This window comes from Parus major, chromosome 15, assembly GCF_001522545.3.
Source record: "Parus major isolate Abel chromosome 15, Parus_major1.1, whole genome shotgun sequence".
NCBI lineage: Eukaryota > Metazoa > Chordata > Aves > Passeriformes > Paridae > Parus > Parus major.
The window spans coordinates 10,683,450-10,707,874 of NC_031784.1; the positions used below are offsets into that span (position 1 = coordinate 10,683,450).

At 40.5% G+C, this 24,425-nt stretch overlaps 1 protein-coding gene across 9 annotated transcripts; it reads right to left on the minus strand.

The window, feature by feature from the left end:
• Positions 1-24,417, minus strand: PATZ1 (POZ/BTB and AT hook containing zinc finger 1). Of its 9 annotated transcripts, XR_001524205.2 has the most exons (8): positions 23,119-24,417; positions 20,668-20,731; positions 17,494-17,565; positions 14,988-15,159; positions 9,101-9,238; positions 6,942-7,324; positions 6,133-6,212; positions 1-4,809 (listed from the first exon to the last, which is right to left on the minus strand). XR_001524205.2 is itself a non-coding variant. In XM_015643595.3 (7 exons), exons 1-7 carry the CDS (start codon positions 24,402-24,404, stop codon positions 6,201-6,203), a joined length of 2,127 nt encoding a protein of 708 aa, XP_015499081.1. In that variant the 5' UTR covers positions 24,405-24,417; the 3' UTR covers positions 328-6,200. The 9 variants fall into 9 exon arrangements, 7 of the variants coding, with proteins under 7 accessions (XP_015499081.1, XP_018863862.1, XP_015499080.1 ...); XR_001524204.3 differs by having other exon boundaries at positions 328-2,584; positions 4,689-7,324; XM_015643595.3 differs by having other exon boundaries at positions 328-6,212.
• Positions 24,418-24,425: the final 8 nt, after the last annotated feature.

The window sequence follows — 24,425 nt, forward strand, 5'->3', positions numbered from 1 at the left end:
TCTATTTATATGACCTCAATTTTATTTCACTGCCATTCAGTGAAGACAATACCAAATTTTACAGATACTTGTTACTCCATCCATTATCCTAAAACAAGAAATCTCACCACAAAGTGCCAGAGAAAGGCATTCCTAGTGGAAATAAGGCCATCCTGATAGACAATGTTGCAACCACACTATGAATTCTCACATAGAGCTGTGGAAATGTGCGAAGACAGAGCTGTCTCTGAAAAGGGGAAGATTTTGAGATACAAGAAGTCCAGGCCATCTCTGTGTGCACTCATGGTCTCTACTCTCCATCTTCAGGAAATGAATGCATGCAGCCTGCAGAGTTTAATTCTCTTTTGGTTTATTACTATTTAAAAATCAGGTTTTGTATCCCCTTCTACAGAGGCTTCACCTTCCAACAGAACATACAAAAAATACACACAATAGAAAAAAAAAAAAAAAAAGATAGGTAGGTAAGTTGCTTTATACAAACAGGTCCCTAAGAACCCAAAAAGGCTAAAACAGGCTCGGTTTCAATAGAAGCAGGCCCATAAATAGGCAAGAGACTTCATTCAAGTAGGGAAAGAGTCATCCATCCTCACCTAAGATCCTTTCTTGCTCCACTGAAGACAATGGGAGGATTCCCAACAACTTCAGTAGAAGCAGGATTGGGATTCATCAGAGCCAATGGCCAACTTTTCTGCTCCTTCCCTTCCAAGGCACTGTCTCTTCCATATGGCATGCAGCCAGGGATAAAATACCAGTTTTCCTGGCTCATCCCACACTCATGTTTCAGTTGTTCACTCTACAAGACATCTAAGAACAGCCTTTTATTTTCTCTCTTACTCTGGTATTTGCACTAATTGCAGCAAACTTTCAGATTACAACAGTACCGAAGAAAAATTCTGAGCCCAAGAGCAAGGCTTGGTTGATTCCTTAAGAGCCAGCAGTCAGTCTGACAACTTTGCAGAGGGCATGTAAAATTTGCCTGGAGAAGGCACCAGTTTGTAGACACAGCAGCCAAAAAGGTATTAGCAAGCATAAGACTGATTTATTAAAAAATCACTTACCCAAGGTCACTATGTGACTGCAGGATGCTCAAGAGCATTTATGGCTGCCAGTGGCTGCATGAAGTGACTCCATGGTCCACATGGAACCCAGGAGCTGGGAGGGAGTCACTGGAACATCAGTGAGACTCCAGTTACCTCCTTCCTTCAGCATAGGTCAGAGCACTTCCAGGTCTCCAAAACTGCAGTACAGGTATGGAGGCCACCCAGGAAAAGCTTCATTCACATAAACCCTGAGAGCAGATCAATAGTGCCAGGCACTCTATAAATTAATTTATATATCACACCTTTCAGGAAAAATGTGGCCAAATGTTTGTTTAACTTTTCATTACACCTGAAGTCAGTGAGGCCAAACATTTGTAAGAGTTCAGCAGCATAGTTGTGCAGCACAATTTAGCATGTCACATTCTTACCCAAAGGTTATCATCATCTCATCTTACAGACAGGAACACAATACAGGAAGAGGCTAGAGATGACACAGGGTGTTCATTCTTGGCAAGCAGGCCATCACTGCCTGCCACCACAGAGTGCACAGCTGTGGTTTCTCACTGACGTGCCATAACCATTCCAACCATCACCACAACCCCTCACAGCCAGGGCTCCTGGGCTGCATCACTGACTTACACCATAGCACTCTTGAAGTGGTACTTTCTCTTTTTCTGTTTAGCCAAATAGCTCCCTGCTTTGTTTTACAGCCAACAGTTATTTGCAGAGCTGCACAGCTCTGAGCAGGCAGCACACTGCACAGGATGAGGGTGAAGGCAGCAGCCAGTCGACCCTTTGCCAGTGCTGGTGCTGACTGTAGCAGTACCTGTGCCTGCAGCCCAGGAGCACTGCCTGGTCCCTCCCTGTGCTCCCAGGCTCGGTGCTCTGGAACATGCTGCCTTCTCACAGGGACAGGGAGCTGCAGCAGATTGGGCTGGAATCCACATCTGTTCCCAAGGGCTCATTCACAACAGCTGAAAGATCTTGTTTTGAAAAGCATGTTCAGAATGAAAAAACATGGCTCTTTCAGGACACACTGGAGCCTTCCAGAATCTGTTTTTAAGTTTTCCTAGTGGTTTTTTTCTCCCCTCTTTGCTCATTTGGTTGGTCCCTCAGGGTAGAACTGAGAGCCTAAGCTCACAGATTCACTGTGAGCTTCTGGTCTGTTCAAATAACACTCAGGTATTGTGCCCAAGAAAAAGGTGAGCAGTACTAAGCTGGCTTAATTTACATTTGGGTATTGATGATGCTGTTAAGGTATAATCATAATGCTGAAAAAGCCAGCATAGTCCATGGTGTTGTCTGGCACTCGCTCTCAGACGTTCTACCATGGTGACAATTGAAAATATTTTATTATTTTTGTGAGTGGTAAAGAAAAGCCTTTCCTGTTTCATTACTTAGAATTTTGGTGGCTGTTTTTTTACTTTGTCCATTTATCTCTCATGAAACCCAAGGAGAGCTCTTGTTCTCCATTCATTCTTCCAACACTGAAGTCTGGAGTTCCTTTGAAGTTTACTTTGGCATCTACTTCCTCAAGCAAGCACCTTAAAAAAAATTAAAGCTGAAAGTGGTACCCCACTCCCGACTCAAGACGTAAGTTTAGATATTGAATTCTAGGAACAAAGATTTAGTGAAAAAACAAGACACTAAAGTTACAACAGAGCCTACAAAATCTAGGTTAGCTTTCATACTAGCAATTCAATTAGTTGAGTTATAGACATTCAGTTACACAGCTCTTCTATTCAAGTCATTCCTTACTGCTGACAGCAGTTGAGGGAGGAACAATAATTTCAGGGAATACATGGGAAATAACAAATATTCCCTAAGTCACTGGCACTCAAACAGGTCTAAAATTGTGACTGGGCATTTACAATAATTCAAAAGATTGGTAGGAAGACCAACTCCACACCATCTTAATAGTTCTAGGCTTTAAAAACCAAAAAAAAAACCATCCCCCCAACATATAATACTTTGCCCTACTATAATTAAGGCACTGGATTGAGAGAAGGAAAATTCTGTGTTCAATTTCTGGTTCTGCTATCAATTTCCCATATCATCATGGGCAAATCACTTAGGATTGAGAGCTCACATGTACATTGCAATGTGTCAGGTGAGCCACACCATTTGCACACACTTAAGACATGACAAATGCAAGGCTGTGTCACCTAATTCAACTCAGTATGGAATAAATTCAGTTAAAATTGCTTCACCTTGCATTTGTTCTGGATTAACATTTATAAATTCAGGCAACAAACAAAGCCTGAAGTTTGTGCCCCCACATTTAACACTTAAGCATGCAGCAAGTGGTTTTTAGTCCTTTATCTTTCACTCGTTCTCTTATAAGCATCTATTCCATTCTTGTCTGTCTTTATTTAGATTATGAATATCTGAAGATGTTTTCATCATATCTAATACACAAAGCTCTGAGCCTCAGATAAGAGGTTATGGGACTCCTATAATACAAATACTACAAGTCTGATTATATAAATTTGCATGAACTGAAGTTTCCTTCTTGACATGTGCAGCAACTCAAACATTGGCTTGCAGTCCCTCCAAAGGGGAAGGCAAGGAAAGGAGAGTGGCCCAATCAGAACTATCATTTATACACTTATACGCCAATTAAAAATAAAATGTAATAGCAACAAACTGCAGCTCAGGGCATGCTTCATACCTCCCTTTGAACTCTGAACTGTGAGGCTGAGTTTTCAGCTTGGATCTGTCTCATGTTCTATGAGAAACAGCCCTTTCCCAAAGTAGAGAGTAAAAAGAATTTGCATGTAGATTAAATTACTGCCCAGAATGGAATGGTATGCCCCCAAAGAAGCAAAAAGCACTGAAAACACACCAAAGCTAAAGATCTGCCCAACCTCCTACTGGCACTAGCCTGCACCAGCCTCCTGTGTTGGTACAAATCTCTCCCATTTACACTAGGATGATCTAGAACTGTCATTTCAGGATTGTTAACCTCCTGCCTAATTGTTTCCCTGTCCACTAGACTGAGAAGTAAGTAGTTTTCATTCAATGTATTCATGACAACTTAGTAAGCATTTTCTTTGACAAGCAGAATACACAGTGTTTTAGAAAGCTTTGTTTACAGATAAAGGCTTTTCTTTTGTTTCACCAGGTCAAATTCTGTAGCACTCAAAATTAAATTCTGATAGAGACAGCCAAAATTCAACCCACTTGTAACGCTAAAGTCAGAGAGCTAAATGTAGGATGAAACTATTCTATACTCTGGACTTAACTTTTGGAGTTGAATTTTATGACTAATGCATCTTCTTTGAGTGCATATAGGAACACTGGGGACAAAACCTTCTGTCTTCCAGCATACAGCCTCAGTTCAACAGAAATATCCCTTGTGGATTAATTATGAGCTATTAGTAAATCAGTGACTGCAGCTGCACTTGTTAATCCCAACAAATTGTTATGCTGACTGGAAAACCTGCTCTCTCCTGATTTGCTTGGCAGCTTACAAGGTTGTCTCAGCACTAGATTTGTAAGGTATTTTAAAATGTTTTGTCACTTTTCTAAGATGTTCTGTTTTTACCTGTCTGCTAATCTTACCAGTACAACAAGAGCAATTCCATGAAGCTTTAGTGGTGGGGTTTGTTTGTTTCACTGGTTTTTCCTTTTAAATGAGGCTCATACCTATTCCAGGATTCTGGGAGGAGATGACTGGAGAAGAACATGTCCTTCAGTCTCCCAACACAGATTAATAGCAAAACATCAAGTCCACTGCAACATGCTTTCAATTTAGAAAGTGCTGGTGCTATAAAGAGAAAGCCATTGATTATTCATCCTTGATTTATAATAGTCGAGAGCAAGTACAAAAAGTAGCTTCTTACAAGAGGGAATCTGGGTCTTCTAACTCTGTAGAATTTAGAATGTCATTCCAAAATCCATATACTTACAAAGGGCTCTCTAATTCTAACATAAAAACAAAATGGGAATATCAGTCAAGCATCAGCTACAGCGTTTGAATTACAAGCACCTGGGCAATGCAGGCTGTGGTAAAACAGTTTGTGTCTCTGTGCATGTTTACACAGACAGATCTCCTGCAGCAAATGAGAACCTGGTCCAAGGAGGCCTGTCCTGCTCCAGCACTGTATTAATGATGGACATAGATATTGTTTCATGGGATGCAAGCTTGGTGCAGGACATGGGCTCTTCAGAGTGGCCTTTAGAAACATTCAAGACACAAAGCAGTTTACCAAATCACTGCTAAACCTTTGCTCAATAACCCTCTCAACAATTGTGATGTAGAGAAGATTCTTCACAGATACAAAATTGAGGAATAAATTCAGGAAATGTGACCTTGAGCATCAACAGCAGAACCATAATTAAAACTCAGAGTATTCCTAACTCCTAACCCTGTGTTAAACAACATTTATACCTGGGTTTGGTACATAAAACCATGACTAGTTACATGGAAGGAAAGGGAGGGTCATGAAAGGATATTATTTCTGCACAAGTGGTATTTTCAGATTAAATGGAATGTCCAACAGCCTGGTGTGCAGCTTCTTTGCATTTTGTAATCAATTAATTTCCAAAGATACGCTGTTTGCAATTCCCACCTCATTTGTAAAAGAAAGGAGTAACAGTGGCTTTTGCAAACCTGACTACAGACAGATCAGGAGAGCACAACTGTGGCCAAAAAGCCCAGCTCACTGAGAATACAGCACAGTGCAGAGTGGGATTCACAAATTATTTACTGGCTCTCATTTGCACACCTTTTGGACAGGTGGCTAAATTGCTCAAAAACCAGACAAAACGAGGGGATGCAAAGTAACATACTAACTTCTTTAATAGAGTCCAATCCAATTAAACCAAAATCACTCTGTGAACCCCTGGGTTTATTCACACTAAACAAGTCAGTGGTACATAGTGTTAACCCGATAGCTGATCGTGTTCATCCCCTAGGTCCCCACATGAAAAATGAGCACCAGTCAACCAGACTGTAAGGATATTTTTCCTTCCTTTTTTTTTTCTTTTTTTTTTTTTTTTCATAAAAACTATTTCTTTCATAGACTTAAAACAACCAACTAGCCAAGTTATTAATTATGGTACATCTAAAAAAAAAATTAATACTAACCCTAATGTGACTGCTGCTTTATGAGTGTTCTGTGTATCGCCTTAGACTGGCTTTTCAGTAGCAATTCACTACAACAGATCCTAAAATAATAATAATAAAGAATTAAAAACCTGACAGCAAGTTTAATGGTCAAAAGTAATAAAAACAACCTGTTCTGAAAGGTGATTTTTTTCAGCAGTTCAGTCCTGCTGCAGCATTCACAGCCTCACAAAGGCAGAAGGGGTTCAAATTCTCTCACCTTCTTTAAATGTTTCTGGTTTTAAAAGGACAACTGCATTGTAACCTGCTAGGAACCATGGGGCATTTTATTCAACATTATATTCAATAATGGGTCTGTTTTTTAAACTTACTGTTTTTCTGGGGGAGTTTAGGGAGGGCAGGGGAATAGAGAGAGAACAAAATCACAGCTCCCTGTAGCTGCAGCTCCCGAGGTGCCTCGGTTACTAGGACTATCTCATTCTCAAACCAGTGCTGGTGATTACTCTTGAAGAACACAAAGAAAACACCAGCAGCAGCCTCTAATGCTCCATTTGTTTTGGGTCATATCTCCTATTCAAGGCCACCATCTTCTGTAATTTATCAGCTAAAGAAGCATTTTCTCCCTCTCCCCAGTGAAGGTTTAAAGGTGGGGTAGGGCATGAGACAAAGAGGGAAGCTAAAATGAATAAAAAATTCTCAGCTATAGAACCAAATTTCATTATTTCCTCTTTCATTCACAGCATCTTATCATTATAGCCAGACTGCTGCTCTGTTTTGTTAAGATCCAACTGATCTCATTTCCCCTCTGGCCCCATTGGTTGCTGGTCGACCTCTGGATCCACTAGGGATGATGCAAATGCTGACTGGACGATCTGAAACCCAAACGACTCCAGGAGAGACATGTTCTGTTGGGGTGAGAAGGGGGATCCTAGAGCAGGACCCAGGTCCCCCAGTGGGCCACCAAGAGCCCTGACGTGAACTTTCTGTATGTGTTTGTTCAGATAAGACTTTGATCTGAAAAAGCTGCCGCATTCAGGGCACGGGTACTTCTTCTCTCCTTCCGTCTCCATTTTGTTTTTGCTGACTGCCAGGTCACACGAGAAGGACCCATTGGTGCTCTGTTTCTCAGGAGTCTTGAGGTCACTGGTGTCAGAGAGGTCTCCATATGAATCAGAACTCTCAATCGGGTCCGAATGTGAACATTTCTGGCCTTCTACGGGAAAAAGAAAAGAGAGAAGTTTTCAGAATCTTAGCTCCCAAAGGAAGATATTTAACATGCATTAAAATAAATCAGATTGGTTACCACCTGATGACATTAATGCCTGTCACAACAGAATGATACACACTTAACATCCAATCCCTCATATTCTAAAACCCTTTCCAAACCACCAGGCTGCTATCACAGCAACAGCTGGGGTTTCATTAGGGATTTGTCATGATACTGAATGCAACCATAATGGGTCTCTGGTTTATTCACTTCTTGAATCCCAAGGATGTCTCACAATGTTTACACCTCAGACACTACAAAAGGACAGACCTAATGATGAATTTTCAACTGTGCAATTCACTTGCACGCTTCTGAAATGCTGTTGATATTTTGGGGGAGAGCCTAGAAACTTCATGAAGCACAACAGGCTGCAGCAAGATGTGAAGAAACCTGGAAACATTCAGCAAAACAGCAGTGCGCTACTGCAATTTAAGAAGTGCAATTCCATTTAGTCTCAAGGAACTCTTTTTTACAAGTGCAACACTGTTAGAAGTTAACTTCACAACCTAAAATTGTTCTATCTTTAAATACTGCAGTGTGAAACAGCAGGGAGGTTAGGGATGTTTCTAAGTTATTTGGGTATATGTCCTGGCAAAGCCATTGGTATGTTTGGAGTCTTCCCCATTCTCCTCTGGCATTATGCCAAGGAAATTTGTCCACACTTTTTTTGCTCAGTGCATGTGAATGAGCGTGAGAAACCCAGACGTGCTCACTAAAGGAGTCTCTGAATACAAACAGGCTGTACCTACTATTAACTCTAAGACACCAAAGAACCACTTGGCACAGCCCAAAAGACAGATCTGCTCTGGACTCAGCATTACAAACCTAACAGGATATGCATGAAATCAATACACCACTGAGCTGGAATAAATCTCTTGTTAAGTCAGCACACCACCCAAAACTAAAGGGCTTCTTAGTAACTCTATCAAGACTTCAACAGAAAAAAATTACACAACTCAAGGTTTCTGCTGGCACACACTTTGTTTAACCCAGCCCACTGTGTTCTCCTGGGCAAGAAAAGAAACAGAACAACTGTGGCTCTGAAGAACTTTCTGTTGTTTCACTTTCACCAGGAATACTGACAGCTCAAGCCAAGAAGCAAAAAACTATTTTACACAGGTAAACACACTGCTTTACTTATTCAGAAGTTAAACACTCCTCAGCTATGCTTACAATAACATCTTTTTCTCTGCCCCCCCAAGCTGAATGAATGTCAAAACCAACAAGAAAGCACCCGTACTATTATCACCCTTTACCTCTCCTCCCCAACAACTGCATTTAGAAGTGTAAGTTTAGCTACAGACAGCTGGCTGCATGTACAGTATGGTTCCTATTAAAACCAGAAACGGGGTTTGACTGACGCGAGATTCAAGCAGAGTGGGACTAACAAACTTGCCCTCGGGCGAAGTTCAGATGCTGACTGCTCCAAGGAAGATGCTCAAGATGAACTAGCATGGCTTTTTCAATCTTCCAAATTGAAGAAGCTACCAAAACTTCACATACTCTTCTGTGTCCATTTCCTTCCTCTAGACTTGTTAAATTGGCTGTCCAATGACAGGTATTACATCCTACATGATGCTATGGACTTTCTCTGCATCTCCCTAAGCTTCTCTCCAGTATTTTCCCTGTCCTTCCTCCCTCCCCTTTCTCGTGCCCAGCCCAACACCCCACAACACAAAGTTCTGCACAGAGCAGCAAGGTGCAGAGCAGCGAGTCTCTTGCCTTTGATGCCATAGGTCCTGACGCAGTGGAACGCTGCTCCCCCATTCGGGATGGACTCCTGGTGCCTGGAGACCTGGGGAAGGGGAACACCGTGGTGGGTTTTAACATGGACCTTTAAGTAGGAGGCAGAGGAGAAACCTAAACAAGATAAAAGGAGATGAGATCCTGCCACCAGCAAAGACACACATCTGCCTTCCCTGTTCCTTTAATCTTTCTCTTGCTCCTGCTCCCTATTGCAGAGCTGCTGTTCCACCAGCTCCCTCTGACATGCTCACATAGGAGTCCTGTCATCGTCAGGCAGTAATGCAATGCACTTTTCATCAGACTGAGTTTGCTTTTTGTTAGTCACAAAGAGAGAACAGCCTCCTTAAAAAACAAATTCTGTGTAAGCAAACCTAGCAGGTGACATGAAACTTTCTGGAAAAAAAGGCAGAAGAGACATCATACAAAAAGGCACCCATGTCTCTTCACCATTTTGGTGCTGGTTTATCTATTTCAATTAAAAATGCTTTCTTCATCTGATAATACTTAGGAAGATAGCTCCAATTAGTTGATTTTATGCTGTTAAGATCTGAAGGAATGCTATCTAGTAACAAACCTCGTTGGTTTTTAGTGCCATAGGTTCTTTTCTTTTAGGTTTCTAGCACTTATAGTGACTTCTAGAAGGCAGAAAGCTGAAACTATTGACTTTTTAAGGTATACAGTTCTGCTCTATAGTAATTTTTGAAAAACATTTCCTGCAGTTAGCTCATCCTGAGTTTTAAAAAGTATACTAGAACTCATATTTTGTCTAGAGTTAACAAAACGTATTAAAAATAAATTTCACTATTTTTATTAGCTCTGATCTGTAAGCGCCAAAAACTGAAAATAAAAACATATATATATCAAACAGTTGATTTCTAAACAAACCACTTTTTCACATTTGTGCATGTACTTTTTAAAATGTTTTTTTAAAGTCTCACAAATATGTTGTTTCTCTTTAATGCAATAAATTATCTCACATATACTTTGGAATGTTTTTAAATTCAACCTCAATAAAATTTGCAATTACTACTAGTACCTTTGGACCATATATGAGGCACAAAGAGGACAGAGTTTTAACGACTTCCTACAGAGGTAAAGCTACCACCACCAACCAGCTTAATTTTCTATTTTATTTTGAACAGAGTATTATGGCACTTTCATGTTAGAAACATTTTCCACTAAAAACTAAGAACACAACACAAGGTTCACCATCACAGACCCACAGTTGCAGGTTCCCTTTCTGGAGAGAGAAAACCCAAGCCCTAGATTTTTTTAAACCAATATAGCATTTACAGCACAAGTCCTTGCAAGAGAACTTTCAAAACAATATTTTGCTTAAAATATGAATAGATATTCTGCCATAAAGCCATTTTTGTAGTGATATAAATGCATTTACATTTGATAATATAAAATAATATATTAGGAAGGCCGCAAACCAAATACTACACACCTCTCTGGGGTGGATTTTCTGATTGCAGCTGCTAGTTTCAGGTGCTGAATTTAATAATGAATGCGGCTATACACTAAATTTCCCTGTGCCTAGCACACAGAATATCCCTCTATCCTGACTTTCATCCAGGGGTTATTAGGAATTATATATACAGGACCTGCAAAGCAAGAACTCCACAGCAACCTGCTGAAGGGAAAAGGAGCAGGCTGCTGAGAATGAACAAGAGGTAGTTCCTGTGGACCCCTGAGCTGAAGACAGAAGTACAGAAAAGTAGATACATCTCAACTGAAGAAACCAAGATCATACCACTCTGAAAACACAATGGAGCAGAATCACCAAGGCCAAGTCATCCGGGGAATTAAAGTAAGGATATTATCCTCTGAAATAATGCAAGACCTACCCTCAGACACAAAATGTTGCCTTGAAAATCTCACTATGAAACAAGAGAATATATTCTTACAAATACAAAAAAAAACCCACTGTAGACCTGAAAGAACAATCCTCTGACTGGTAGAGAAAAGGGCACAGTGTACAGATAATAATGGTGACACTTCCACCTATGAGATACTTTCCTTATTTCACACGTGTGGCTAATAACCACATGCATGCTGAGATCAACCTCTTTGATGGAGCAATGCATTAAAACCTCACTGCCAAGCATTATAAAAGGACTACATGCAGGTATTCGGTGTTTCTCTACACCACAACTGACACAGGAAAATCTGAACTTTTAATCTCTGCACACAGTATTTTTTCTGAACTCTGCAGTTCTTTTTGTAGAGTACATTGTTTTATATAATGAAAACTGCTGCAAAGTGTGTTAACTCCCCTTCATGCACTTGGCAGATGAACATGTGAGTCATCAACTTCCATCAAAACCGTAAGAATGCCAATTGCTTCATGGGAAACTGTTTAAAGAGAGATGTTTTTGGGGTTGTTTTCATCCTAATTTTTTCCTGAAGCACGTAGCACTGTCTTTTTATCTCCACCAGATTTTAATTATGAATGCCTGTCCTAGGAAGATGGGGGTTCATAGACCATAATCCTTCTTTCTTAAAAGTCTCTTTCAGAGGAAAGTCAGACTAATCCAGAGGATAAAGTGGCAGTGTCTTCCAGAGAAGGAATGTATTTATTACTTTACTCATACACATCTCTCTACTTTGCAGGGCAGATTATTTTTCATACCAGAACAACCAATATTAAAAAATATGTATAGAGAAGAAATTATCTCCTTTATATAAATGGGACCTACCCCTTGAAATCTTAGATAAGATTTATAAGGAGATAAACTGTAGAAATAATTGCAGGATGCTCCTTGTTCAAAAATTGTAATTTGGATTTAGCTGGAACATAAGGAGAATGTGTCTTGCTGTAATGGACTCTGCCACCACGAAATGTACAAGAACTCATTGTGAAAATATATTCTCATTTGTGATTGGAATATTTACCCTTTTCCTAACTAATTTGATTCTGTGAAACAAACAATCTGTATGTGTTTGAAACATAAACCCAAACTTCTGAACTGTACATGTTATTACTAAGTATCAGCTCTAGACCTGCCAAAGTCATTAATCTCTAGAATTCTTTGAAAAAGCCCACACAAGCAAATAAAGTTCCTAAGGATGGTAATAGAAGATTGTGTAACAACGTATCAGGAGCATGTCTTCTTTATTTAAACTGATTAAAGAGAATTTGTCTTAAAAAGTGAGGCTTGAGGATTAGTTTTTTAAGCACAATTTAGACAAATTCTTTAAGAAAAAAACCAAAACGAAACAAAATACCAAACCAAGAAAGAAAAAGAAACCAAAACAAACCCCAAAATCCCTGGGGGAAAAAAAAAGACCAACACAAAACCCCTCCAAATTGCTTCACTGTTTCCCTGATTTAACAAAATTTAATTGTTTACATGATTACTCCAAGCATAAAAACCTCAAGTAAGGAAACAACCTGGATAAAACATCAAATCACAGCTCACAGTTCCTTAAAACTATACTGCCACATTGTAAAAATAAGTATGATAAACAAATGAGCCACGTGACATGGCAAACCATTGACTACTGCTTTCTGCCAGGTACTGAGTTCCATCCACATCTCTTAAACCCATCAAACCTTAAAAACAACGTAATACACTTCATTAAGTTCCACAGAAAGCCTTCAGCCCAGCAGGACAAACTGAGGAAGTCCAAGCTCTGTTATTAACACTGGGAGTATTGAGCTGTGTAGAGTCACCTTTTCATCCACTTTTTTTTTAAGTGGCCAACATCCAAAATTCTCTCCACAAGCAGCTTGAGCTTGTAGAGCATTCTTGCTTGACAATTACTATATCCAGAGGCTGACAATTACTATATCCAGAACCAGCTAAGTTTCAATTAAAAAATACATCAGCATATTAGCCAAGGGAAGAATAAACAAAATCACACTGCACAAGAACCTCAGCCATGGCACAGCTGTGATCAGGTTACTGTGTGTGGCTTCTGACTGCACCAATGCCTATCAAATAGATATTTCTAATCCATAAATTTTCCATTAGACTTCATCTTGCCAGGCTCAACAATTTAAAAATTAACTGTTTAAAACAATAAGCATTATACTTCGATTCTAGAACATCTAGGATTAAAAATTCTGCTGTCATTGATCACAAATCTATAATCAAAATTTACAGCATAAAACAAGTTTACAACACAATTGTTTGACAAATCCAGTCTGTAGCTTCCCCTTCCTATGAACTCTAACACTTCCTGTTAAACATTATTCATTAATTCATTATTCATTAAACATTTTAAAAATCCTGATGTGAACTGAAATTCACAGCAGACAATTCCAACAACTTCCATGAAATACACAAACTGTAAGAAGAAAGTAGTTGCTTAAGTTTGAACCTGTACAACAGGTTCCCTATCCTTCTACAGCAAAGTATATATTTTACTTAAATTGCCACTGTACATTTAGATTTGTAAAATGTGAATAAATCACTCAGTCATTTTATTGTTTGAATACCAGGTCTGTCTTTGTCACACTGGCTCCATTTCTGAAGAGCTGCAGTGACATCCACTGGTAGTTAAGTTGAAATTCAAGCTTACAAATCGTGGGAACAAGACAATTCCTCCCAACCCATCTGAGTTTCTGTTTGACACCACATTCAACGGAAGGAGAGCAGGATAGCACCTGGATCTCAAACAGTATCATCCATGTTGTTGTCACAAAAAGAATCAGGATAAGCTTAAGCCGTTTTTAAGAAGCCAGGCCTTCAGCTGAAAAGGAGGGCAAGCTTCATTTCACACCATCTACCCAGAGCTTCAAAACCTTAAGATTTTCAACCCAGATGCCTTTTCCACTCACACTCATAACATCACTTTCAGGATTCACAGGCTGTTCAACTAGTGGTAACACCTCCCTTGCAATTTAATGTCTCATTACTCATCAACTCCAAAAGCTCCTTGTACAGTCTGCACATTAAACACAGCAGAGCTTAATTTTTTCAAAAGATTTCACCTCTCTTAAACTAGAAAACAGAACACATGTCAGGAAAAAAACTCAGAAAAAAAAATATCCCAAAACACAGCAGTCTCTTCTAACACCTACTAGCAATGTATACCTGTGTGAGCCAAAAAGGCATTCTGAACCTGTGAATTAATCCCCCACAAAAAAGTCACCAATAAGTCAAAATAATTTTTCCAGCTTGCCTTACATCCCACAAAGCCTAAATTTCCAACTCTCTCCAACTGAAGAGTACCCCAAAGAGATGGAAAAGCTTCATAAGCTTAGTTATATGGTTTAGTTTTACATGGTGCTGCACAGAACAGGGAGTTGGACTCGGTGATTGTTATGGGTCCCTTCCAACTGTGAAAAGCTGTATTTGTACAAATAAAGGTAAAGCACATTTCTAGTGCTCTTTACAAAGTATGTTTTAGAAATGTACATTAGTACAAAACAGTTTTTTGTGTTAAGAGGGAGAAGCAGCTTGACTCTATTGCACCAGGAGGTTAAGACTTGGTAATATAATGTAGATTTATGTTCAGTGTATGATTTTCAATTTAATGTGCATTTCAAAGATACAAAAACATTTTTCTTCCAAACTGACTGCAAGAGCTTAAATCTAATCAGGTATAGAAAAACAAAAATGTATGTTGAATGGCAGCAAGGCAACTTATCATGGTTATTTTGTATAGGGATCTGGCTATTCAGCAAATAAAATTTGATTCAGATTTAAACTGAGTTTCTTTGGGAACGATCTGCCATGTGAAAAGGCCAGACCTGTACTCCATCAGTTTCAGGGTTAAGTAGTCAGCAGGAAAGGCAGAGTATGTACACAAATAGGGTACAACCTCCTCCTGTTGCAGAGTCACGCAGCCTTACAGCTCCCCTCAAGTGCTGTCCCATCCCACTGGAATAAAAAAATAGTTTCTTCATTACCTCGGTTACAGATAGTGCAGAAATTGCTTGGTCCTTCGCTATGCTTCTTCAAGTGATCTGCCATATACGCTGCTCTCAAGTACTTCCCACACACCTGGCATGGAACTTTGTCTTCGTGACATGCCAGGTGTGAGCGCAGCCGGTCACGAGTGGCAAAGGAAGCATTACAAGTCTGCAGGTATAACGAGAACCATGTGACTCATCAACTCTGCTAACAGCACTGATATTGTTGAATATATTTAGTATTCTTTAGAGTAAATACCTTAGATCCTGTGCAAACACAAAAAATTACATGATGCACAAGCCTTTTTCCCCCAGATAAAAAGTTGAGAATGCCAATGCATTGCACAAGATGTAATGCTACTCAAAAGAATTAAAGCAGCAAGAAAACAGCTCTGATACACTACAGACAGTAAAACTTACACCAAGATAGACTTGTAAGGCTTTAGCTCCTTTCTGAGGGTGAAGATACTAAAGTCTTAAGTAATATTTAACAGAAGAAATAGCAGAAGCCACCTTGCTCCATTTACAGTAAGTTCTGCCATTCCACTGAGCCATTCCAATCACTTTAAACCACTCAAATGTCCTCTCTGTCATTTTCCTAAATTCTGTTCTTTGATGAGATAAATCTCACTTCAGTACACAGAATTATTTTGGAGTGTGAAGATACACAAAGGATCAGAAAATTATCTGGGATGACAACGACAAGAGACAGTAGAAGAGTCATCCTGGTATCCAGAGCAGCAGTGCAGACAAAATGTAGAAGTGAAGCCTCAAAACTGAGCAGGTATCAAAGTAACTGCATGACATTGTAATCTGTTTGAACTTACCCCTGGTCAAGGTATCATACTCCACTTACTACCACAAAACAAGCTTGATTTCGCATAATATTGATTCTATTTTCCCACTTTCCAGCTGAAATCTGTGTGATAAGTGAAGGCTCCCTCCCATTTTTATAACCCCAGCAGTGGGCAGGCAGGCTGTGCCCACAGCCTGTTACAGTGGCCTGCCAGCTCTGAAAGGCTTGCTCTGTCTCTAATGTGTGAAGGGAAATAAATCACCAGCAATATGCTGCACAAGGTATTACAGTCTAAACCATTTCACAAGTGCAAGAAAAGGAAACATACATCAGAATGACCAGACCAAGCTGGAGCAGTGACATTCAAGAGTGTACAGTGTTTTGTTTATACCAACTTCATATAAAATAACACAGTTTTAAGAGCTATAACCAGAATCCCCAAAGAAATAATATAAGGCTGTTCAATTGGGAACTGGGTATAATCTGTATTTTTAAATATCAATGTGTAATCAAATCACTGTTTCAATAGAGACAAGACTTGTTAAAGTAACAATCTTCATAAAATTCCAAAATTATAATTCAAGTAAGTGAAACTGATAATACAGAAGAGGATAACGTAATTACATAAAATTCAGTTAAGCAAGAGCTTAATCCAAAAAGCATTGAAGGCAGCTGAAAAGCACCTATCAATTTCAACAGGCTTTACACTCATTCAATCCTATGAGATGCTTAAGTGTGGAAAACTCCCATGGAGATGAGGCTGCTCTGCAGCAAGTACAAGACTTAACACCTCAGAGGATCAGAACTTAATGAAATTTAAAAGGCAACAGTAAAATTATCTGGATTTCTGCGACATACACAGTTTAATTAGGCCCACCAGACAGAGATTTATAAATTACAAGTATTGAGGTTTAAGAGGCAAATTCTTGAACATGAAAGATTTCTCTTCCTTTGTAATCTCAGTACACAGCGCTGAGCAAAAGAGGTGCAGCTTTCACTTACTAAAGCGTTCTTAGAGGTAAGCACTCTCTTAAGGCAGGATTGCAGCCCTGATACTAATCAATCTGTTGGATATCAGCTAAAGATATATGACTAGACTATCAACAATGACAGCCAAGAGATCCATCATCATTAACTCTAAAGCTATGGAGCTGCAGGAGGGTCCATACCCGAGCACTGGGAGTGCATTAGCCGATGAGAAGCAGACCAGAGACAAATCACATAAATACAGCGATGCCAACGTAAAACCAAATCTATCCCACAGTGAACTTAGCAAGTTGAAAGCTTAGGGAAAAGCAGTATAATAATTTATGTGTTTGAGTTTTCACTGTTGCTGCTGAGTTGTGTAAAGCTCACCTTTGGATAAGCTATATATAAATATATCTGCAACAAAGCTTAAAAACAATAATTAAGTCCAGTGGAGAAAGCAAGAACCAGTTTAGCTGAATCATAACAACGGGAGACAGGACTAGGGTTAAAGAAAACCCCAAAGTTAATATTCAAATAGTTAATATTTATAAAAGGTAGAGAGAAAAAAAAAGTTTTATTTTATGAAAGATGTGAAGTGCTAAATGAGTGCTAAGTATTTATCATTAATTGTTAATCACAGAAGAGAACTCTCCAGTGCTTTCCTATCAAACAATGCACAGGTATATAAATAGATCAAAAAGAATATATAAAGTTTAAAAAACATTGTTTAAGAAATACCTCTTGAAGTTTCAACTTTTCTATGGATGTGGATGTCTCTGAGCTTATTCCATGGTGGCTGCCATTTTCCTGCTAATAGGCAGGAAGTAAGAGAAATTAGGACAGGAAGAAACTCATTCTGCATTGAAATCAATGGGATACGCACTGGACTTGGGATGCCAATTAAGTTGTGTTTTAATTTAACCTGTATTTTTCTTTCTTAATTAATTTGCCACAACAACCTGTCTTGTCTCTGAGAGGAGCAAACTTCTTTTTTCTCCCCTTGTTCTTTTCATGTCTACAGATTTTCAGATCACTGCTCCCAGACTGCAGCCTGACTTTCATACATGGACACGCCAAAGCTGGCAGCTTCACCCCATCCCGTGGGGTCAGTAACTGAGCTGCCCCATTCTGGCCACAAAACTGACTCACTCCTTCTCCTATAGCCAGGACTCAACTGTCAGACTGGGGGAAAAAAAATAAATTCACCAGTGCAACCATCCAAGGGAAAAGATCCAGAGTGCCACTTGCCCGGACACCTGGACAACTCCTTGGATCTGATTTCTCAGCTGCTTTGGTCTCTGGAGATCTTCCCTAATCTGAGTCTATCTTAACAGTAATGAAAAAGCTGGAGTCAAGACTTTGGCATCAGGTACTACAGGTACTGGAAATTAGGTTGCTTGTGAAAGATCTGAGAAGCACAGCCATTATTTCAGGGGGATGAGTGTAGGATTACAAACTGAGCACTGAAAACTACAGCTGTTGCAGGGATGTTCAGTTTAAAATTGTCCTGTTTCTCATACTTTCATTTATTCTTAAGTTGGGTTGACACCTTCCCACTTTCGTTTTGGTATTCCAAAGTGTACTGTGATGCCACACCAATGAAACATTACATACATATCACCGGTTTGCAAAGATACATAAGAGCTCAGGTAAATGGCCAGTTTGTTTAAATCATAACAGAGCACAAATTCCAAAAATGCCATTGCAATAGAGGATTCTGGAGTGCTCTTCTGTTTACTGACAGGCTAATTCTCTTTTCCAGTAAACATAAACAAAGCATGACCAAAACAGGAATTTTCAACAGGAACTGAAAAGATTCAAAAAGGATGCTCGATGCTGTTCAAGCTGCTCTCAGGGGGAGCTAATTTGCCAAACAAAATCAGTGGAAAAAGAGAATGGAAAAAGGGGAAACAACATGCCAATATTAAGCTCTTTTCCTTCTTGGTGGCCAGATCCTGTGTTAGATATATAATGGAACAGATGTGTAACTGGTTATGAGATAATCACAGGGAGAACTTTATCAATTTACACATCTGTTTTCAGATTTGAAACAAGTTTTGAGTGATTGCATCCCTTCCGTGGTTTCTACAATGTACAGCAGATCTGTGCATATTCAAGAAGACCTTCTAAATCTGCTAGGATATTACAAAGCATTTTCTGCAAAGACACACAACAGGTCATTAACAAATTTTCCGTGCCTTAGGATTCATGAAAAATTAACTTTGCAGGGCTAGCAATCAAAAATCAAGAACAAACCAAGCCTGAAGGACAATCTCAATTCTGTCCTGATGATTATAACCTATAGACTAGTACCTTTTAACTGAAATGAACAGTGCATACAGTATTATGGCACTTTAGACAACACACAGTAAGAAAGACTGCTCTTGGAAAGTGCTATCACAAAATACAAGTGTGCAAGGAAATAGCACTGAGCTTGGCTGTGCCATCTTAGCTTCCATGTTCCTTTACTTCTGAGCTCTTAGTGTATCCTCTGATTCACATGGAGTTGATATTTAATATTCTTAAATCAATGTTAAACTATAAAAGAATTGTTGGTCATCAGTTGGCAAAGGACAATTCATAGCTATCTGTGTAATTTTTAAAGTGTTCATCCAGTAGTCTTGGCATCAAGTAGCAAATGACTGAGGAGTTCATGCTGGGATATAAACATTCACCTTCAGTTCATCCATAGACCCCTTGCTGTCCCCACATTATGAATTTTTTTTACGAGTGGAATTTTCCAGTTTGTATAAATCTGTAACACATAAAATCATCTCAAGAAGCTTGACCCAATCTGAGGCTTTATCTAGGACAATGTGACAGCTCTATGGCCTGAGTTTCAAATGTGCTGGGCTTTCACAGATCATATGGATGTCAACAGAAACCTTTAGATGGCTCCAGCTGTGGAAAACTTCTCAGGATTCTTAAAATTTCAAAATGTATCAATACTCTCACAATCTGAAGGAAATATAGGTGTGTCAAAACATGCAACAATGCAGATCAGGAGGCAGCAATCATGTAGGATTGTCCAAGTTCATAAAACATGGTTAAATATTTTAGAAGAAAAAAATCCTCTAACCTTCACTGTCTTCAAAAGAAAAAAAAAAAAAGAAAGTAATCTTGCTCCTGCTGCTTAAAATAAATATTAAATATTTATTCAGAAGCCAAGCATGGAGATTGTTAGCCCAACAACTATTTTGAAAGTTTGCCCAACATCTCTCTGATGGCAATATGTGATGGTGGAAGCTGATTCTCAGCTTTGTTTTAATTGATACTTCCAGGCACCTTTTAAATCTCTCTATAAATGGATTATAAAACGTCTTCCTTCATTTGGTCTTTCAAACCTTATTAACTGTAAAAAAGTATATACAACATTATGACATTGTACAACAAAGGATACTGTGATGCCATTATTTATATTCTCTCTGAGATAAAAAAAAGCTTCCAGTTTTGCTCAGTGCAATGTTCTGACAGCTATGCAATGTAAAAAAGTAGTATCTTGACAAGTTATGATAATTACAATTTACTAATTATTTATTGAAGTTATTCTAAAAAAATGAAGTCAGCATTGGAGCCTCCTGATGGCAACAACTGCAATTTAAAAAAGAGGGAGGGAATAATCAGTGACATTGACTCCAAGCCCAGGTGGCTGGATAAGAGATCCAGGGTGAGACTGGGACAGCACAGTAGGGAAGAACATCTGGTAGAAGGTGGGGAGGCAGGAGGACCAAAGCTGTAGATGAGGCAAGGGGGGACAGGAGGGAGGTAAAGAAGATGTCACTGTGGAACACTGTTCTTTACAAACATTTATCCCAAATCACATATACATGGTATTCCTACTGATACTTCAAAATTGTCTGTACACATAAATGCAATACCAAACATTACCCACAACATCAGTCTGGCTCCTACCTGACATTTGTGAGGTCTCTCTGAGGTATGCACCTGTTTGATGTGTCCATTCAAGTGGTCTGGCCTTAAAGGAAAATACACATAAGCACACTTAAAACAAATACTAAAAATAAAGTTACAGTTTTAACAAGAAAAGAAAAAAAATCCTGTATCTATGACAAATGTAGTGATAAGTGAAAAGTGCTGTATCTATGACAAATGTAGTGATATTTAACTTTCCAAGAACCAGATCACCAACAACTGGGACTCTACTTTATGTACCCTCTCCAACTTGCTAAAAAGGCAGCATTTTCTCCTCAGGAAGAAATCATGACTGAATGATCAGAGGAAACAGGAAATACAAATTATGATTTTTAAGCCTGCACATCCCCATCCAAAATCTTATTTAGACCTTAACAATCAGGCATTTTGATTTACAGTTGCTTAATATTTGAAAATCAGACCCTTTTGGTTTATGTCCTAAACACAGATGAAAAAAAGCCAATTTTAAGCATCTCTTGCAAAAAAAGACTATCTAAACTCTGTTGCTGTGACACATTTTCCACCTGCAAGATGAAAAAATAGTCCTAACTTACAACTTGGTAGGGAGACTGCATTAATACAAATAAAGTGCTCTGAACATTCCAACTAGAAGGTGCAATGGAAGAGCAAATTATTACTGTAAAAAGTTAGACCATTCTTCACAACCAGCAAAGCCTACTTGGAAGGAGAAAGGACTGAAGAGCTGCAGATTGTCCTGGTGGGAGTTTCTCCTAGTGGGAAGAAAGCTTTTCATTGTATGAGACCAAAACTGCTTGGAAACAACTTCTCCACCCTCTCCTCCCCCAACTTCCCCGCTGCACCAATGAGAGGGCACGGGATGGAATTCACGCACTGCAGACAGAAAATAGGCTGGACTTTGCAGTGAGGCTCTTACACCCGATGCTCCAGCGCTGGGCTGGAGCGGTGTAACCGGACAGACTGGTTGGGGTCCTTCTGGGTACCTCAAGCCCAGCAAGCTCACGTGCTGCGCTACTGAATACAGGAAAGGACACTAAAAAGAGACATCACACTTCCAACTTCCTCTGGCTGCTCCTAAGATTGAATACTGAAACTAAACAGTCTCTGGTTTTCATTCATACTTCGGTTTTACAGATACACAAACGGTTTTGTTGTTAATTTTTGTAACAGCATTCCCGCCTGTTCACATTAACCTACTGGGGAAAATAAGAACTCAACATGTATTTCTCACTTCCCCTTAATGACAAAAACCTTTCATTCAGCAACAGCAGAAATCTTTAAGTGTCAGTAAAAACAATAAAACTTGGCACATGATCCCAGATAGTGCTATAAGAAAAGTACTTTCGCTTCTAGCCACAGATGAAATTTTCATTTTGTGACCTTCCATCACTGAATCTGCAGTCCTTATGAAGATGCATCCCTAATTACTGCCAATTTAAAAGAAGAAGGGGGGGTGGGGCTACATTTTCATAATTTATTTCAGTAAAAGAAAGTCCCTCTATCAAAAAGAAAGGAGGGGCACAGTTCCACAATTTACACAGCCTGGTGGCCTTTTGATTTGTTTTGAGACCTCTATTCCTTCCCTCATGTTAGAGCAAATGAAGTGCTGTAGAAAACCGACTGCTGGTACAGAAATAGCAGTGTATGCATCCCCCTCCCCCCCACTACTTCTACACTCAAAGCGAGCGGCAAAATTCCAAAAAAGTTTCAAATTCATTTACTCAGACTATAAGATACCACTAACACAACTACGTGTACCAAACTACTTATTAAATTAGCTCCCACAAACAGCGACAACAAAAAATCAGCAACATTAAATGCACAGATCTTACGTATGTTGCAGGGCAGAAACAGGATCCCCTTCAGAAGGATGTAAACCCAAAGGACACAAAGATCATGTATTAAAAGACACTTGATGCTGCAGCCTTTGAAATCTCACCTCTTCCTTCACATTTGGGTGATAAAAAACATTACGAACTAAGAGAAATGAAGGGAAGTTAAGAAAAAGAAAATTTAAAATGGATACGAGAAAAATAATAATCTTGAGATGTATTATTTTGCACTTCAACAGCACCTTCAAACTACCTACACATCAGCGATCTCAAGACACTTCTGTGAGGCAGGTAATTATTTCAATACCCAGTTCACAGAAGAGTCATTTGAGGGAGAGAGACTAACTGATTTGCCCAAGGACACGCATACAACCAACTCTGGGACAAAGCTGGGAACGTTAGCCAGAAGCCAGCTGACTCCCAGTTCAATGTCTTAATTACTTTTAAACCCTTCCAAGAGACTGCAGAATAGCATCCCAGAGGAAATGATGGAAGTCTCACTCCTTGAAACATTTTAAAGCGGAACAGTCAAACTATCCTAAGTACATTTCCAAGAGATAGGAAAGTCAACTTTATAGGTCTCTCTTTGTGTCAATGGTCTATACAAGCATCCTCTTACCTGGAAAAGCCTTTTCCACAGCTCTGGCAGATGTAGGGCTTTCCCACAGAGCCATCATGCGATCGAACATGATAGGACATCCTGTCTTTTCGCTTGAACCGCAAGCCACACACCGGACAAGAGTAAGGCTTTTCACCAGAGTGTGACAGCTTGTGTCGATTCAGGTGGTACACGTCCCGAAAAATCTTGCCACAGATCTCACAGGCCACCTGTTTCCTCGTCCTGCTTCTTTTTCGAGGTGCATCGGGGTCATCCTGACCAGGAACACCGTTTTCACCCAGTCGTGGGGGTGGGATGTCTATGTAGCCCAGCTGCAAGCTTGTCACCCCATGTTGAGCCTCGTGCTGCCGAAGACGATTAGCATCCGTGAATACTTTCCCACAGAGACCACAAGGCAGGATACCAGCCTCTCGCAGGCCCCCTGGGGTACCAAACATCATGGAGTCTAAGAGATTGGCTTTACGGGGACGCCCTCTGCCCCTCTTGGTGCTTAAAGTGGGGGCACTAGCAGCAACATTCTGGAAGGGTGAGGCCAGCAGCGGTGGGGACAGAGGTCCCGCCACCATGGGCAGGCGGTCCACACCCTGCAGGACAGGTAGGGAAGATTGCGCAGCCGTGAGCGCAGCCCTCGTGGCCTCGTCTTCAGGCATGCCAGCAATGCCATTGCCATTGGGTGCCAAAGCGGCACCGTTGGTCATGTCAAGAGGGAAGCCGAGGTCAGCAGCCCCCGGACGGAACAGCATAATGTCAGGGCGTGCAGGGGGCACGAGGAGCTGCACGTTGGACTGCTTGATGACCTCCTGGCAGATGTCGATCACGGAGCGCATCAGTAGGAACTTGGCGGCCGTCATGAGCTCCGGGAAGCTCTCCAGCCGCACCACGATGCGCGACGTGTAGGCGAAGTCCAGGATGTCTCCGAACACCTTGGAGCTGATGGTGTGCATCTCCAGCTCCCGCCCGCCCCCGGGGGCGCCGCCGGCCGCCGCTGCAGCCCCGCCGGCCGCCGCCTCCGCCGCGCTCCCCTCCGCGCCGCCGCCGCCGCCACCTGCCCCGTCGCCGAGCTGCGCGCTGAACACCGACTCGAAGTACTCGCTGCAAGCGGCCAGCACGGCGCGGTGCGCCGGGAAGCTCTCGTCGCCCACGCGTAGGAGCACGTCGCAGAAGCGGCCGCCGTTCTTGCGCTGCTGGTTGAGGCTGTGCAGCACGTCGGCGCTGTGCCGGCTCACCTGGTAGGTGTAGCAGCCCGACGAGGGGCCGCAGGCGGCGGCCTCGCTCACCCGCTCCATGGGGGCTGCGCCGCCCCGCCG

What these genes read in the sequence shown, in the direction of transcription:
- PATZ1 (XM_015643594.2), bottom strand. Translation starts at nt 24,404, where the DNA reads ATGGAGCGGGTGAGCGAGGCCGCCGCCTGCGGCCCCTCGTCGGGCTGC. An exon ending in AGAGACCTCACAAATGTCAG is followed by an intron (nt 17,566 to 20,667) that starts GTAGGAGCCAGA and finishes CCTGCCTATTAG; the next exon opens with CAGGAAAATGGCAGCCACCA. An exon ending in AAAAGTTGAAACTTCAAGAG is followed by an intron (nt 15,160 to 17,493) that starts GTATTTCTTAAA and finishes TTATACCTGCAG; the next exon opens with ACTTGTAATGCTTCCTTTGC.